The sequence below is a fragment of the Haliotis asinina genome, chromosome 6, assembly GCF_037392515.1.
Source record: "Haliotis asinina isolate JCU_RB_2024 chromosome 6, JCU_Hal_asi_v2, whole genome shotgun sequence".
NCBI lineage: Eukaryota > Metazoa > Mollusca > Gastropoda > Lepetellida > Haliotidae > Haliotis > Haliotis asinina.
Genome location: NC_090285.1, coordinates 15,320,787 through 15,339,421, shown reverse-complemented (window position 1 = coordinate 15,339,421; position 18,635 = coordinate 15,320,787). Strand labels below are relative to the sequence as shown.

Below are 18,635 nucleotides of genomic sequence, written 5' to 3'. Positions count from 1 at the left end.
TTAGTCGCCTCTTACGACAAGCATAGTCTCCTTTTATGGCAAGCATGGGTTGCTGAAGGCCTTTTCTACCCCAGGACCTTCACGGGACGTTTGATGTCAGAATACTGGAATAGGATGAGCATGACATTTGAGGATAAGAGGTTTTCAGGATGTATATTTGAAGAATAACATGTGTGCTGTGTGGAATTACCGGTCTGTCCAGAGTAAAAGAACTTTTGAAAGTCACTTCCCAAGCCTTGTTTCCTATTTCTTGTATCAGAGGATTTTCATCCTTTATTCATGCAGAACAACTGAACTGGGTTGAGGTTGTGAATTTTTCAAAATTCATATTAACTTTGTTTTGGTTAATATAGAGGATATCATATGAGTGTCCATATCATACTATGTTTACGACATGAGAGCCTAAATGTTGGTATTTCCTGAGTGAGAGTGAAGGGATATGCTGATGTTTAGGCACGAATGTTCTAAAGTGTTTAAGCTTTCACTTGTCTCAAAAAGACCTGGGTTTGATTGGCCATGTGGGTATGGGTGCATTGTGTGAAGACGATTTCTGGTGTCCCCTTGTCATCATATTGCTGTAATAATGCTGAAAGCTGCATGAAACAAAACCCACTCACTTTATCACAAAAAGTAAACAATAATATCAATAAACAAGAAGTGTGTACAAGTTTATTGATGTCAATAAATGAATTCCAATATAAAACGTTGCCACTCTTGAAACAATGGACCAATACTTGGGGAGTGAACCAATCATCACAACACACAATTCTGAGAGACTTTTTCATCCCACCAGGATATTTGAGGATGCAGCCGAAAAGCTCAACCTGCAGGCTTTGCTAAGTTTCCTGGCAGAGCTTGGGGAAGCAAGTCGGATTCAGTTGAAGAAACATGCTGGCCCAGACATGGATGGAGGAGTCCCTCGACTCCCTACCAATGCCCTTCACCTTTACAGGTTACAGGAGGTTCTTATGAAGGTCGTCCACAGTTCACGACCTCTGCAGCATCTTGTCCGAGTGTGGAGCGTTATATCACCATATCTGGTCGATGTAAGTAGCTCTCATGTTCTGTTCTTTGTGTGTTTTAAGGATCTTTTTAGGCCATGTATAGGTAAGTCATGGACAGAAGTGATCCCCAAAACTTTTTATCAGCATTTAGGGATGACATAATATGCCTCCTTCATGTATATATACATACAGACAAGTCACAATAAATCAAATACTGGCAAGTGTCCGTGAATTTTTGGATAAATTAAGGAGTGATTCCTAGAAGCAAACATTAATGTCAGACTTTTTCCAGAAGTGAGTTTGTCTTTTTGTTTCAACAAGATTCAAGATGGTGCAATGTATATTTGTCCATTGCTGATAGATTTTGTTATGGATTTGAGAGGTACATGTATTTTGCATTTCATCGTGCTAGTATTGGAATGTGTCCATATGTATACACTACTTGTTTTCATCATCTATGTCACCTAATGTATTGGTGTGCTATATTTTGATATGATGTGCTGATGAAAGGAATTTTTCGATATTCGATCATCTTTTTTTCTACCCTCGTAGACATACCTATGTCTTGAATACATCGATTTATTGCTTGATTCCCAGCGATTCGACTCCTTGGGATTTGACTGTATATTGCTATGTTTAAGTCATGGAAACATGTATATGTGAGGGTGCGAAATTGTTGATCAAAATTTTTCAGTGAAATGGCTAACAAGATGTTTTTGTCTGTCATGTGTGATTGGTTAATTAGGCAACTACTTGGCTGAGATCAGTGTCAAGATCTTTTAGATTTACATTTTTGAAAATTGATACAGAAATTCGACAAGAGTTGAGATATTGTTAATTGGGGTTAATTTGTGATACAGTAATACACTAATGAATTGTGACACACTGAATTTATAAAAATTTGTCACACAGGTCGATGATTTCATCATGACCTGCTTAATGTTTTAGCCCAGTGTCATTAATCTTCTAGAACTGTACGTAGCAAAAAGCATTTTGATATATGGAAGTGTGCTTTATGTGTAGACACAAGGTAATACTTGTTCTTTGTTGCCAGGCAACTGGAAGTCGGGACAGAAGCATATCCAAGATGGCCGTCACCTGCATCCATGATTTCATTGTGGCAATGCTTAGTAACCGCGAGGAGCGGCCCCACTTCCACATCAACGAGTTCCTGTGTAAGACGTTTGAGGACATGCTGTGTCTAGACCTGTGTGATGGGGATGTACAAGACCAGGTAATCATGGTTGTATTTTCAGGTGTGACTACTGTGGAAGTTCAGTATGGGTATACTTGTACATGTTATTAGTGGCTTCAGTCATGTGTGCAGTAGTTGAGAGAACCATGTGATACAACAATGTATATGAGAATCACCAAATTGGTTCAGTTCTAGTCGTAGGTATCAGTGTCAGCTCTACAATCCAGGGCCCAGAGTTTTGAAGCTCTCTCAGTGCTAAGACCGTCGTAAGTGCAATACATTAGCATTAACTTTCAACTATCTAAGGCCTGTCAAAAATCTAGGTCCAGAATGTAGTCTAAATGGAATTATTTATGCAGCCCTGTCGAGTGCTGGTTTTGACAGTTTCCTCTGTATTTGGATCAAGATATTAGTCTGTGAATGCTATCTATGTATTGTGTCAAATGATTTTTTCATATTTTGGTCAGCTTAACCAAATTTGAATTTTACTAGGCATGTGAGCATCAATGGTCTGTCTCATTTGGCTATCCTTTCTAAAGAGTCCAATGATAAATCTGAAATTTTCCTCAATACAACTCAAGTTCATCTTTTGATGTAGTGTCCTGTATCATTGAATATTCAGTATTCTTCGTCCAGCAAATGATGGCAGTATGTTCTATTCATTTCATCTAGATCATGTGTTCTATTGATCGCTGACAAGATGTCATATTCTGTTGGATCAAGCAGAGAAGGCACTGTTCATCTCAATGTGTGTGTTCTATTGAATAATGTCAGTGTGTTTTGTTGATCCAAGTCATGTGTTCTATTACTGGATGGTAGTATGTTCTATTAAACTAGAACATTCAAAGTGAAGGCACTGTGTTTTACTCATCTGAATTGTGTACTCTGTTTAAAGATGGCATTGTGTTCTCTTCAAGTTGATTTTGTTTGCTATTGAGTGTTGTTAGCATATTTTCATCAGGATCATGTGATCAAGTGAATGAAAACTATGTATTCTATTCATCCAGATTGTGTGTTCTATCTGTGAACTGGTAGAGGCGTGCACGGCACAGATCCAGTCAGGGTGGCGGCCCTTGTTTGGAGCTCTCCGTTCAGTGAAGATAGAATACACAGCTAATGAGGAGGTGAACGAGGCTAGACAGAGACATGTGGCGGCTGTGCTCGATGTGTTTGAGGTTTATCTCAACACAGACAATGTGCTGGTGTTTGCCAATGCTACAGTCGACTGTATTCTCTGTCTTCTGAAATATGTCAACGGCCCAGGTGAGATAAGTGCATGTAGGCGGGGATTCGGAGTTAAAAATCTTAAACTCATGTTCCAAAGGTTGAGGATTTAAAAATCATAATTAAGTGTTCAGAGGGTTGAGGGTTAAAAAAATCTTAAACCCATGTTTGCAAGGATAAGGGTTTAGAAAATCTTAAACTCATGTATGAAAGGGTGAGAATATATAAATATTAAACACATGTTTGCAGAGTTGAGGGTTTAAATCATCTTAAACTCATGTTTGAAGAGGGGAGGGTTTAAAAAACTGTAAACTCATGTTTGTAGGGGTGAGGGTTTAATAAATCTTACTCATGTTTACAGTAGTGTGGATTTACAAAATGTAAATTTTTTCTTATCCTGACTCATGCTTAATTGCTTACTCTCATCTTCCTGGCGAAGTTAGTGGAACACCTGAAATCCCTTGAAGTTCCCTTCTAAAAGAAGTGGACGTAAAATCACACTCACCCAAGTATTACCTGCTTTTTCCCGCGCACATGGTCAGCAGACCGCCATGCCACTTCACTCTCTCCCTATCGCCTATCGCTTGACAAAGGCGGCTGGAGGCACCCGGGCTCCTGGATTTTTTAATTAAATTTGTGCTTTATACAGTTTTTGGCTTGTATATATTTGTTATATTTTTTATTATGATACAATTTTGTAATTATTGTGTCTATTTCTAACATGTATTTCGTCAACTGAGACTTAGTCTCAGTTGATGAAATCGTGTTTTTGGTGCAGAATATGGTCGTCGGTGATTGACCCGCACATACTTTGCCCCGTGTGTAAACCTTTATGTTCTGCTCACATTTGTTGTGTTTTTTGCAATAAATTGTCTGAAGCAGAATTTTTATTATATTTACGCTGTGTTCATAGACGTGCTAGAGACAAGCAACATCGGCTCGCATTAGCCATGTCTGAGTCTAGTGAGATAAGGTCAGGTAACTGGTTAATTGTTGATGCTGAGATTCATTCCAGCGAGAAGCCAGTCGTATCTCCAAGGTCGTGTCCAGGGTTGGGCAAGTCCCCTCCCAAGACGCTGCTGAGACAGGACTGTCACAGACCAAGAAAATTAAAAAGTTGAAGTCGTCACCTGCTAGATCATCTCAGAATCATCCCTTGCAGATAAAGAACTCATTTGGGGAGGAGATAGTCCCCTTAGAAGAACATCAATATTTTGATGAGTCTCCGTTAATGATACAGGGTGAAGACACCATGCATAGGATTTTGCCAACTAGATCGACGCCAACGGCATCTTCAACACCTCAGAACACATCTCATCTTCCCACAGACATCGCAGATGTCGAATGCACTCGCGGGCATCGTAGACAACTCTTCAACACAGTCGTCAATGCACGCACCAAATGCATTCAACGCAGGCATCTTCATGCAACAATTTACAACGCAGATGATGAACTCATAGAACGAAGATTGGAAGAGGAAAGTTGACTGCACTCGTCAACTGTGTTGACTGTGATTCAACGAGAGCATTCATCTAGACCGACACTCACATCTGAGGATGAAGAGGAGGTGTATGCACGCACCCATTCCAGAAGATCCAGGTCCAGATCATCAGATTGCAGCACAGAGAAGGATATACCCATGCCGAGTGAGTGCACTCACACGAGTAACTATACTTGGGTGAGTGACGTCATACGCTCATGTAAGTGCACTTGTGGATGGACGCACCAGTGGAGAAGGGCTCCTTCAGTCTCTCCTATATATAGAAGACGTCGTATGCAGTCATCCTCCCCTTCGGACTTAGACTCACGCAGTCAGGATCGTCGGCGATCTATGGATTCATCTTTCTCCAGGAAGAATGAAGTTAGACATCAGCATGAATTGTCACCGGAGGAAGTCTTGTTTTCGGACTCGGATCGTGGATCACAGATGGTGTAAACCTGGCTGTCCCATCTAAGGATACCAACGAGTTCAACACATACATGATGAAACCCCATGGTCTGCACCTACGGTATTCGACGGTATACTCAAGATTCAAGGGAAGTTATGATGATAAAATCCAACGACACTTTGACGTCTTCAACGCTACTGGGAAAATTGGGGAATCCTGAACGACAACTATGTCATAAATATTCTATGAGATGGCTACAAGATCCCGCTGGAGGATACACTGCTGACAAAACAACCAACTCCCATCTTCTACGCAAACAATCAACAAGACAAGTTGACTGATGCTATATCAACACTGTTGCAGAAGGGAGCAGTAGAAGTAATACAGCCACAGAATCTAACAGCCGGATTTTATTTTCCAATTTTCCTAGTACCGAAGAAGAATTTCAGAGAGAATTCTGTCTCATCTACAAAATGAAGGAATTCAACAAAAAGTTTGTACGGAAGCCAGAACATTTCAAGATGGTACATCTGCCTCAATTAAGACTCCTCATCAGACCAGCCGACTATCTATCCAGCATAGATCTGCAAGATGCATACCTGCATATCCTGATACATCAAGAATCCAGAAAATATCTACGCTTCATTTTCAACGGTCAGCATTATCAATGGATAGTGCATTATCTTCAGCCCCATGGCTGTTTAGACGGATAACCAAGCCCATTGTCAATTATCTACACCTCAGGGGGCTACGCAGTGCGGTTTATCTGGACGATGGGATACAAGCGCATCAACAGAAAAGTCAACTCAGACTACAGTTAGACTTCACGATCAGGCTACTAACACAACTGGGTTGGTTAGTAAATCACCTAAAGTCGGAACTGGAACTTCAACAAGATATCAAATTCCTTGGGATTCGTTTCATCACTATGTTAAATCAGATTGTAGTTCAGGAGGACTGGTGGGTCAAGATTCAAGAAATGATAACACAAGCTCTACTCTCTCCACGAACACTTCAACAATGGCAGTGTCTACTAGGCCTTCTCACGTCAGCACAAGATATGACCAAAAGAGGAAGACTGCAGTTACGTCCCTTACAACATTTCTTGAATCTTCATCTCAACAACAGAGGACAGATTCCGCTACCAGACAGCGTGAAGCCTTTTCTGATGTGGTGGACTCACCGACCTATATGTTAGAGCTGGTATTAACAACGACCTATACGCAGACGCATCCCTACAAGGATGGGGAGGTCATATGGGAAACGAGGTAGCAGCAGGAATCTGGGACAAAGAGGAACAAGATCTTCACATCAACCATGGAAATCAAAGCAGTCATTCATGCCATCCACCACTGGTCGACAGCATTGAGAAATAAGTTATTAATGATCCACATGGACAACTCAGCAGTAGCGTTTTATATAAACAAACAAGGATCAACAAGATCACTATCTCTGTTACGCCAAACATTTCAACTGTTCAACCTAGTCGACAGTCTGAATCTTCAAGTAAAAGCATGTCACATACCAGGAGCCTGCAATGTCATGGCAGATGGCTTATCTTGTCCCCTACGCCCATCTCCAACAGAATGGATGCTGCATCAGGAAGCGTTTCAACTAATCAATCTAACCTTTGGATGAGATTCAACAAACAGACAACAACCATTGTTGGTACCAGATCCCCTAGCCTGGGCAACGGACGCTCTCAGCATTCCATGGGAAGGACTAAACACGTACGTGTTTCCCCCTACAGTACTGCTACCAAAAGTATTGAGAAAATCAGACAAACAATCAGGTTACAACTGATTTTGGTCGCGTCTTACTGGCCAATGAGAGATTTGTTTCCAGCATTTAAAGAAGAGCTAGGACAACCAGCAATACAGTTACCAGAGTGGAAGAATCTTCTCATTCATCCCTACACAAAACAAATACACGGCCCACCATCAGTATTCTGTCTTCATGTATATACCATATTAAAACTTTGTTTGAAATGCAGAGGATATTCAGAGAGAGAGATAAAAGCAGTAACCGTAGCTTTATGGAAATCCACTCACACACTTTATGACGACAAGTGGAAATGGTTTGAGACGTACGCCAGAAAAAGGGATTTTCGGCGAACAAGGCAACTCATCCTCAAGTAGCAGATTATTTATGCTATTTATGTCAGTCTAAAGGTCTGAAGGGTTCTAAATTATCTACATATTTAGCTGCTCTCAGCTCAGTCATCACCGTTGGAACAGGGACCAAACTGACTAAAGTACCAGAGCTCATTACGTTTGTTCAAGTTTGAAGATCAACAACACAGATTTAGAGCTCAGCATGGGATCTAAATATTGTACTCCAACATCTCACAACTGATGTATATGAACCACTTGATTGAACTTCAATTGAAATGTTCACTCAAAAGACATTATTTTTACTTGCCTTGGCTACAACGGCAAGAATATCAGAAATTCATGCTCTAGACTTTAATCGAACGAGCTTCGACACAAGTCACCTAGAAACAGCTCATTTAGGTCTAAGATGGGACTTCATAGCAAAGAATCAACTGCTCGGTCAACCGGGTAGACAGTTCTGTATACTGGCTTTGTCTTCAATCTTAGGACTGTATGATACTCAAGATTTATCATTATGTCATGTGAGAGCGTTGAAAATATACATTGCACGTACCCAGTCTAGAAGACAACGGTTCAAGCGCCTGTTTATTCCTATATCTACTGAGACACCCACGGAAGTACCACGCAACACTATCTAAGTCTGGATCAGAGCTGTTATACTTAGAGCATATAAAGCAGCAGGATTAGACCCTCCATGAGCCTCTAACACACATGAAGTCAGAGCTCTAGCCTCGACACTAGCGCTACATGGTAATTGCTTGCTATCTGCTATTATGGAAGGCTGTTTTTGGAAGTCAAATACAGTATTCGCCAACCATTATTTGTGAGACATAGTCATGGAGGGCGTCACTGGCTTTCATCAGTTTGGACCACTTGTCGTTGCTCAGCAACTAACAGTTCCCCGACGACGCTGAATTAACTCACCTGATTTATCATGTGACTTATGGAAACCAGACGCTCTGCGGAGTATTTTGGTGGAAAGTCCATGCACACGTCTTGAACAGACTAGCATAAGTGATTATGACCTTGCATTCATTATGAAGATAATTATACATGAAAAAAGGTCCCAACTGGTTTCGATTGTTATATTGTGATATTTAGTTGCATCAGAAACTAACAGGACACTAGCTTTATCAGTGTCATCATGTACCAGTCAACAACACCTTCTGATTCCCCCTAAAATCTACACCGAATATGCAGAATCCAGTGTGGCCTGACCCACCGCTGTAAGCAATTAAGCATGAGTCAGGATAAGGAAAAATATGTAATTTTCTGAATAAATTTGATATTTTATACTTATCCTGACTCATGGCTGAAGCCCTCCCAACCGCCCCTCACAGACACGCTGAATTCTCACATTCTTGTGTCAGGCAATTGCAGGAGAGAGTGCAGTAGCATGGTGGTCAGCTGTCCATGTGCACGGGAAAAGGCAGGTAATACTTAGGTGAGTGTGATTTTATGTCCGCTTCTTTTAGAAGGGAACTTCAAGGGATTTCAGGTGTTCCACTAACTTCGCCAGGAAGATATAAAGTATAAAATATCAATTTTATTCAGAAAATTACATACTCATTAAAATCAGATCATTTACTGTGATTATATGCATCTGTAGGAAGGTCGAAGGACCTTAGTAGGAGTTCTTGTAAGGTCAACAGTCCAATCAGTCTGTATTTTCAGGCATGTTTGAGGAAATGAGTGACGATGAGTCTGACTCTGGCAGTGACATGGGTCTGGGTGGATCCACAGGGGAGAACTTGTGTATCCCTGCCTTACAGTATCTCCGCCGCTGTTGCCAGATCCTGGCATCCATGTGGAAGATGCCAGCATGTCCAAACTTCAAAGGTGCTCAGAGGTGAGGCGATGTAGAGTCAGTTAGGTTTGACACTGTATTCCAGGGTTTGTTTGTCATTTAATGCTGCACTCAGCAATATCCGCCCTTTTTGGCAGTGGTCTGTAAATAATCAAATATGGACCAGACAATCTTGTGATCAACATCAAAGCATTGGTCTGTGCAGATGGGATACATTGAGGATACATGTCATGATTTCGCTTGTTCGATACCAAATCATTCACTCCATTTAATAAAAATGATATTTCATGGAAGCGAGTTTAGTATTCTGTTTATTACTTCCAAAACAAATTGATAGAAACTGCGGCTACAGTGTTAGGACTCCCAGTTTTCCATGAGTCAAACTAGGTTTAGTACCAATGCAACAGCGGCATTAGCATTGTGACGTCATAACTCTGAACCCTTATGACGTCATACTTCTAGCTTTATTACACTAGTGTGATACTGCTGTAAAAGTATTACACTGCAGTATCCTCCTCGGGCGATTAATAAAATGACATATCAACCAAGTTGGCAATCCTGACCACCCGATTCAGTCAGTCACCTGTTACGGCAAGCGTGGTTTGCTGAATTCTGATTGTAAATCAAAAGTCATCGTGTTCGTTAATCTGATTGGCTGAAAGACATGATCAAATGGTATTCGATTCCCGGAAAATGTAAGACTATTCACTGCATATTGACACATGCAAATATTGCACACAATTGTTTTGTTGCTTCGCCTGCAGTACTGAGGTCATTCAAGTCATGTGTAGTTAAGTTGGAATAACGGCCAACGCCATCAGTTCCAAGTTTCCACGCTTCAAATACTCAATAACACCCAGAAATTGGCCAGCACATGATGTTTATCTCCTGATTGTATCCCCACTCTTTACAGACTATAGCACAGCATTGCTGTATGCTGTTCAAAGTAAATCTATAGGGATGCTGGTCATAGATCTTTACTTTGTTGGTGACATGTTTCCAAGGTCAAGTAAATTTTAATACCTTTACTAAATATGTCACGAGAGGATTTAGGGTGTAAGTGGTATTCTGCTGCCTGTGTTTGTTGTTCGAAGTGACATAATATATTAGGTGGTCAGACCCGATTGCTTGGTTGCATGCCATCTTACCCCAATAGTATGGATCGTTGCTCTTGATATCTGTCACTGGATTGTTGGTTGAGATTTGAATATTTTGTCTGTTGCGTGTTATGTTACTCAACATACAGATCAAAAAAAGTAACTGCTGAAACAAGAAGCGCTAGTATTGTTAACTTCTTTTAACCAGCTTTAAAATTTTTGTTTAAAGACTGTTCCTAGTATTTAGAAATATTGGTTATTTCCAGGATACAGTTGGGCTCCACTGTGCGGCTCGTTGACCCGGTCATCCCCAACATGAACTTTGAGTCCTTCTCCAAGAGCTTCACAGAGTCTGAAGAAGCTAAAACAGGACATGTCTTCCAGAAAGAAAACTCATTAGATGATGAGAAGCCAAAAGGACTTCACATATCTGAACTGTCAGACCCTGTGTTTGACTCACAAAGCATAACTTCTGCCGATTCGGGGATGCTAGATGCCCTGTCTCCAGAAACACATCAGTCTCAATCAGATCCCACTCTGGTTGACTCAGGCATTAAGTTGACGTCTGCTGACACAAAATGGCGGCCAGTGCCTCTGGAGGAGCTGGACAATCCATCTCGGATCCTCCATGTGTGGTTTCTTTTGCTGGATGGTCTGGCCACTTCCATATCAAGCTGCCCAAAGACCTTCCAACCACAGACCATGGAGATGCTCTTCGAGCTGCTCCGGTCTGCTGCTGATGTTCCAGGTAGGGATTTCAAAAATTCAAAAATATTTGAGTTATAAAGCATTGTTTTTGGATTTTTGTGGACTCTTAATAGTTGACATAACTAAACTGAACAGCATTGTATGAAATCTGGACCTCAGAGAAGACGCTAAAGATGGAACATGGTTCTGGAATGTTCCCACTGTTTAGCGATGAGGGACATTGCTTAAGACAAATGGCTAAGGTCAGGTTTACAATAGGGTTGGATATTGCCAAAATGTTCGTATTGTGATCTATTGCGATGTGTGCTGGCATTATGCAATATTTGCTGCAATATATTGTGAAAGTGTATCACATGGTTAAGGTAGCAAAATTACAGTTTTCTGTCTTTGGAAATACTGGCCACTGTAATTGTACAAGAGATCAATCTGATTTTCTGATGTTCTGATTTTCAATGTTTTCATTATAATCATTGTAGACCACATGGTTTTCTGAATATGTTTTGATGAACATAAAAGTTTTCATTATTCTGACTAAATCTAGGAATTAATGTGTTCATTTGTGTCAAGCTTCAGCAGATATAGGATAAATATTAAAAAAAAAAAAAAAATTGATTTGTGTTCCGTGTTTCAGGTCCTCGGTTTGCTGTTTACAACATCAACCATCTGCTCTTACCCATGCTGCAGTCATGGCTCCGAAGAGGCTCTCGTATCCATGGTTACTGGGAAATAGGGGCTGTAAACTTCAAACAGTGTTGTGGAAACATGTCAGACCTAGTAGTGGAATATTTGTCTAAATTTATAGGTAAGTCATTGTTTTGCTGAAATTAGTTTTCAAACATGAATAGCTTTCTCTGAGTTTGTATGAGTCTGAGTTTGTATGACTACACATACAACTGACTGGACATGACATGTATAGACATGACATGTATGTGAGTGGATGTGACTAACTGTACGTATGACTGTATGACTTTATGACTATATGTACAACTGACTGAACATTACATATATGTGACTGGATGTGATTATATATGTGTTTATGACTGTGTCTGACTATACGTACAGCTGACTGTACATTAGATATATGTGACTGGATGTGACTACATGTGTGTGTGTGACTATATCTGACTATATGTACAGCTGACTGGATATTACATGTATGTGACTATGTGTAAGTATGACTGTTTCTGACTATACATACAGCTGACTGTACATTACATGTGTATGACTTTTTCTGACTATACATACAGCTGACTGTACCTTACATGTATGTGAATGTATGTGCTATACGTACACCTGACTGTACATTACATGTGTACGACCATGTATGACTATGCGTACAGCTGACTGTACGTTACGTGTGTATGACTGTATGTGACTATACGAACAGCTGACTGTACATTACATGTGTATGACTGTATGTGACTATACGTACAGCTGAGTGTACATTACATGTGTATGACTGTATGTGACTATACGTACAGCTGAGTGTACATTACATGTATGTGACTATATGTACAGCTGAGTGTACATTACATGTATGTGACTATATGTACAGCTGACTGTACATTAGACCCGTGAAGGTCCTGGGGTAGAACAGGCCTTCAGCAACCCATGCTTGCCATAAAAGGTGACTGTGCTTGTCATGAGAGGCGACTAACAGGACCGGGTGGTCAGACTAGCTGACTTGGTTGACACATGTCATCGCTTCCCAATTGCGCAGATCGATGCTCATGTTGTTGATCACTGGATTGTCTGGTCCAGACTCGATTATTTACAGACCGTCGCCATATAGCTGGAATATTGCTAAGTGTGACGTAAAACTAAACTTACTCACTCACTGACTGTACATTACATGTGTATGACAGTGTATGACCATGCATACAGCTGACTGTACGTTTCGTGTGTGACTGTATGCGACTATACGTACAGCTGAGTGTACATTACATGTGTGTGACTGTATGTGACTATACGTACAGCTGAGTGTACATTACATGTGTATGACTGTATGTGACTATATGTACATCTGACTGTACCTTACATGTGTATGACTGTATGCGACTATACGTACAGCTGAGTGTACATTACATATGTGTGACTGTATGTGACAATACGTTCAGCTGACTGTACATAACATGTGTATGACTGTATGCGACTATACGTACAGCTGACTGTTCATTACATGTGTGTGACTATACGTACAGCTGACTGTACATTACATGTGTGTTATTGTATGTGACAATACGTACAGCTGACTGTATGTTACATGTATGTGACTACATACAGCTGAGTGTACATTACATGTGTGTGACTGTATGTGACAATACGTACAGCTGACTGTACATTACATGTGTGTTATTGTATGTGACTATACGTACAGCTGACTGTATATTACACGTGTGTGACTATAGGTGACTATATGTACAGCTGACTGTATGTTACATGTGTATGACAGTATGTGACTATACGTACAGCTGACTGTATATTACACGTGTGTTATTGTATGTGACTATACGTACAGCTGAGTGTACATTACATGTGTGTGACTATAGGTGACTATATGTACAGCTGACTGTATGTTACATGTGTATGACAGTATGTGACTATACGTACAGCTGACTGTACATAACATGTATGACTGTGTACACATACACACAACTGTGTGACAGGTCGGGAGGAGGAGCACCCACACCTGGAGTTCATGCTGAAGCAGACCCTGGACGTCCTCACAGAGTGTGCTGCCCAGCCTGTGGAGAACATCTCCCGCCTTGGGTGCTCCTGTCTTAGGTGAGTCACGATATACCTGCTGTATCCTGGCTGTCCACATTATCAAGTGTGGGCCAAACCTGTGATAGAAACAAAGGACAAGCTTTACGGATTAACAGATTCTTTATTCAGATGATGTGATGTTGAGGTACAGATTCTTGTATCGTTTTCAAGCTAGTCAAAGAAGTTACCCAAACTGTGATTCATAACAAGTCAAGTTAAATACTTCTTTACTTCTGATCAGATTCCCCTTGATTGTGATCCTTGGCTTGTAAACATACGCATGCTTGTTAGCAAGAGAAACTGCCTTTAGTCCTGTTTACATTGTTGATCGGACTATTACAGACCAGTTGTCACATGACTAAAAATAGTCTGCTGATGCTAACACAGTATAATTCAGTCAATAACCATGTACCTAACAACAGAAGAAGGATTAGAGCAAACTCAGCCATGCTGCACAAAGGGAATGACCACATAAGAGGGGTCATCTCATGATACTTTTAGTCACAATGTGACTCATGTTACATCCCGCGTCATTGCGATTTCCTGTGTCACTACTGATGGTCACGTCTACAGTTTGGACTGTTGCTTTCTGAAGTCCATCATATGTATATTTCAGATTTTGTATTCTCATTTTGAGCACAGGGACTGGGGTTAAGAATATTGGACAGGTACATTTCTGCTATTTTTAAGGATTTTTATCCATGGATTTACATAAGCAAAAGTGTTTGTTTCCATTCCATTTAGTGGGTTTCACCATGTGGGGAAGTCTAAGACCTGCTTCAGTTCGACACTCTCCCTCACTGAATGCCATTACTGAAATACAAACTAGGATCAAACTTGACTCACTAGTTGTGTTTATGAATGTTACAGGCATGTGATGTTGAGCGGGGGCCCTTTGCTGACTGAGGAGATGTGGCAGATGAGTGCAGCAGCCCTACAGAGGGCGCTGGATGTGACCACCTTCAACATTCGACAACTCATGGTGCTCTTCCATGCGAACTCTGAGAACTTCTACGGTGACATCGGCCAGGTGAAGGTCGCCACCAGGAAGGACTGTACCAAGATGGAATGTGTCCGGCTCAAACAGCTGGCTCAGCAGGTAGGGAGGAAGTTGTTGTCTAGGATGAACATTACAGTAGCCTAGTGACTTGTTTTGAACTGTAGTGAGAAGTATCCCTGCACTGCATAATCAACACAGCCAACAGAAGACACTTTCACAGACTGAAATTTTTTAAGACTAATACAATTGTGACAAAAAGGCCCCATTTGTCACTAAGTGCTAAATGATATGAACTGATGTTTGTGTTAAGAAATGCACTCATCAGTAGTCACTGAAGTAAGTGAGTGAGTTTAATTTTCCGACATCTCTGTATGACTTTACTGTCCACATTTCAGGTGTTCCTTTTGGAGAGCCAGATGTGCCAGATGCCGCAGATACAGTTTGACACAGAGGAGGACCAGTCATACGTCTTCCTGCTCTACCCTCCTAGCCACAAGGACAGTCTCAACCCTGACCACATCTCTACCAGGTAACACATCTCCACCATGTAACTCCTACATCTCCACCAGGAACCACCAAGTACCCTGACCACATCTCGATCAGATAATACCCAGTACCCTGATCACACATCTCCAGTACCTTGATCACATCTCACACCAGGAAACACCCAGTACCCTGATGACACATCTCAAGTTCCCTGCAGTTTAATAGTGTTGTTGAGACCATAATTTAGCGACTGGATCTGCATCTGTACAGGAAGTGTTTCCATGTAGTGAAATGTTCCCAGAAATATCTGTAGGTTCTGAAAGAGAATAATTTGACAGGTACTAACCACAAATATTCTATTCCATAGTAAGGTGTCAGCGTGTTTTGAGAGAGAGTTTATTTCCAGGGTGCCATTCCGGAACGTGGTGGTCGGCCTGCTGTCCCACCAACTTTTATTGCAGACTGTCGGCTACCTGCTGCTAGAGGGCACTGAAGGCCGGTCAGCGGAAAACAGGAAAGGCACTGGCCTTACAGGTACTCCGAGTTGCCCCAAATTATTAATCCTGGATTAATCCGTTTGTGTATAATTTGTAATTTGGATCTCAGCACAAGTATTTGAGTGTGTAAATGAGTAAAATAAGTAAACTTACAGTATTTTCTGTTTAGAGGTTTAAAATGTGAATTAATCCCAACAAATGTATTGGAGCATGTTCAGGTTTCCAGGTTTTCAAATCAGCCTTAAGCTGTTCTGACGTTAGTGTTTTCATTATTATAGGATATTTTAGATGATGCACAAAGTACACGCTCAAGGCACTGGAGTGTTCCTTTGATCTATTTTTTTTCTGGCGTTCTTATAATTAACTCAACTCCTTGGGGAGTATTCATCTCATTCACTCAGGCTCATCCTCACAAGTTATCCCATTTGCAAGTGAGTGCGCTGGGACACAGTCACAGTATTATATCCAATGACATTGCATGCTACTATACCCATAACAAGGTGTTTGCATGTGTTTGTGTATTCACTCTCTGGTCCTTTTTGAGAAAGATATGTTAAGGAATAGGGCTTTTTTTTGTAGGTATGTCATCGTCAGTTACATGTAGATTTGTATATCACTGGTAAACCAAGTGGTAGGCAGCATTCAAATTGTTTATTCAGAAACTGATTGCAGCCATTTCCTTGTCTCCAGGTCTAATCTCCTGCATGTCGACCCGCAACGTACTCCAGTTCTTGGACATGTTGTACAGCTCCTACAAGCTGGCCTGTGACTTTGACACGCGGCCCGGTCTCAAGTTCCTCATCCAGAAGGTGGCAGGGTTGGAGGTGGCAGCCAACCTGTACAAGCAGGCCGGGTCCAGCATCATCTTTTACATCCACTCGCTCGTGGAGATCTGTGCCAATCTCAACAGCCTGACCCATGAGAGGACACGCTCCTTCCTGGATGAAGTCCTCAAACAGGGTAGTCTTGACAATGGAGAGATTGATATGAAGATCAAAAGCAGGAGCTCTGTGGAACCGATCGATGCCAACCCGGCAGCTTTCATCCATTTGCTGCAGAGTACTTGTGACGAGTTGTGTCAGACCTATGTCGATATCCTCCTGGACAAGGACGGGTTGTCCTGCTTTGACCGTATGGCTGATCAGTCCTTGTTCTTCCTTATTGCCCAGCCTGATGACCTCGGTGAGCCAACCGAGAGGAAGACATCTGAGGAGGAAACAAAGGCTGAAGTGACTTCGGATGGATTTGTCACCATGACAACAGTTGGTGTGGAGACACAGGAAGGTGTGAATTTACATTCTTTAGAGCTTTCTGTTTCTTTTGGGTGACTCCAAAAATGCTCCTCTTTTTCTGGTATGTGGTGATTTTCCACAAGTTGTATGTCATAGTTTTTCACAGCTTTTAGCGATATTCTACCAATATCATGGTGAGTGAGATCGGATAAGGGCTTCAAACATCATAGAAATAGGGGAATTGAACCAAAGGCTTCAGTGTGATGAAGACATTTTAACCACTGGGCTACCCGACCACCCCTTTTTAAGGTGAAACTATAAGTTTTACAGGGAATTAGTCCAAAACAGAACTAGGTGTAAATACCAACAAACAACAATGTGGCAATGAAGACATCGATGACAGTATTCATTTCTCAGCTATAGTAATCCAGGGCCTGCTTGCACAAAGCAATCATATTGCACCAATAATTGTAGCTCTTACACTCTAGTATAAATTGACTAAACTTCCTCATTCTTATGCTGGATCCTGCTCTTGTTCAATGAGATCAGGGCATTGGTGTGACTGAGTGGACACAATGTTCCTTTGGTACACTGAACAATTACTTTGATCCTCATCCGTTTAGGTCTGAATTTCATTTCATTACATACTTAACATTGTGTCAGTGTTAGAATTGGTCCTCAGCAACCCATGCTTCTCATGAGATCCGACTTACAGGATCTTGTGGACAGACTCACTGACTTTGTTGACACATGTCAGTGTATCCCAATTTTGTGGATTGTTGCTGATGGTGTTGATCACTGGATTGATTGCTCAGGGCTTGAATATTTACAAACTGCTGCCACATATCTGGAACACTGTTGATTGTAGTGTAAAACAATAAATGAAATGCTTCCTTGTGTCTGAAATAATGTGGCATAAAATGCTCTGAATTTCAGAATCCCAGGTCGAGACCTGTCCAGTGGATGCCACAACACCTCCCCAGGTCGAGGAGCGAGCCGACACCCCATCACCAGTGCACACCCGCAGTAAGCGGGAACTGAGAGAGGAGCATGAGAGCAAAGTGTACACGGTGGCCACGGACAAGTTCATCCAGTCCCTGATGTCCCAATACAAGCGACGTAAGCAACAGCACTCCATGCCCTCCTTTGTCAAGTTCACCAAGAGGAAGAAGGACTTGTCCAAGTTGGGGAGGAAGGAAGCAGTGGATGAAGAGATTGACAAGCAGCAGAAGAACTCCATATTAAAGGTGAGGGTGTTCATTCAGAGTGTAACGGGATCGAATGGTCAGACTCGCTGACTTGGTTGACACATGTCATCGGTTCCCAATTGTGCAGGTCGATGTTCATGCCGTTGATCACTGGATTGTCTGGTCCAGGCTCGATTATTTACAGACCGCCACCATACAGCTGGAATATTGCTGAGTGTGGCATTAGTCTAAACTCACTCACTCACTCACTCACTCACTCACTCACTCACTCAGAGTGTGAAATGGTTTCCAAATTTTGTTAGCCAGTTGCCATGCCTTTAAATTACTGGATCACAAAACATTTCACAGACACAAAATTGGTATGATTTGAGCGATATATATTTACAAAATGACATCATGAAAATTCAC

The 18,635-nt window shown here is 41.4% G+C and overlaps 1 protein-coding gene across 2 annotated transcripts in view; it reads left to right on the top strand.

The window, feature by feature from the left end:
• Positions 1–18,635, top strand: part of LOC137287161 (brefeldin A-inhibited guanine nucleotide-exchange protein 3-like) — a 58,229-nt gene that overhangs the window by 32,200 nt on the left and 7,394 nt on the right. For both annotated transcript variants that reach the window (XM_067819326.1, XM_067819327.1), the window contains 12 exons: positions 794–1,046; positions 2,059–2,238; positions 3,207–3,462; positions 9,101–9,275; positions 10,597–11,078; positions 11,670–11,840; positions 13,705–13,822; positions 14,675–14,903; positions 15,200–15,333; positions 15,697–15,824; positions 16,478–17,071; positions 17,956–18,266. In XM_067819326.1, coding sequence (XP_067675427.1) covers positions 794–1,046; positions 2,059–2,238; positions 3,207–3,462; positions 9,101–9,275; positions 10,597–11,078; positions 11,670–11,840; positions 13,705–13,822; positions 14,675–14,903; positions 15,200–15,333; positions 15,697–15,824; positions 16,478–17,071; positions 17,956–18,266 — 3,031 coding nt within the window. The remainder of the gene's footprint in view (positions 1–793; positions 1,047–2,058; positions 2,239–3,206; positions 3,463–9,100; positions 9,276–10,596; positions 11,079–11,669; positions 11,841–13,704; positions 13,823–14,674; positions 14,904–15,199; positions 15,334–15,696; positions 15,825–16,477; positions 17,072–17,955; positions 18,267–18,635) is intronic.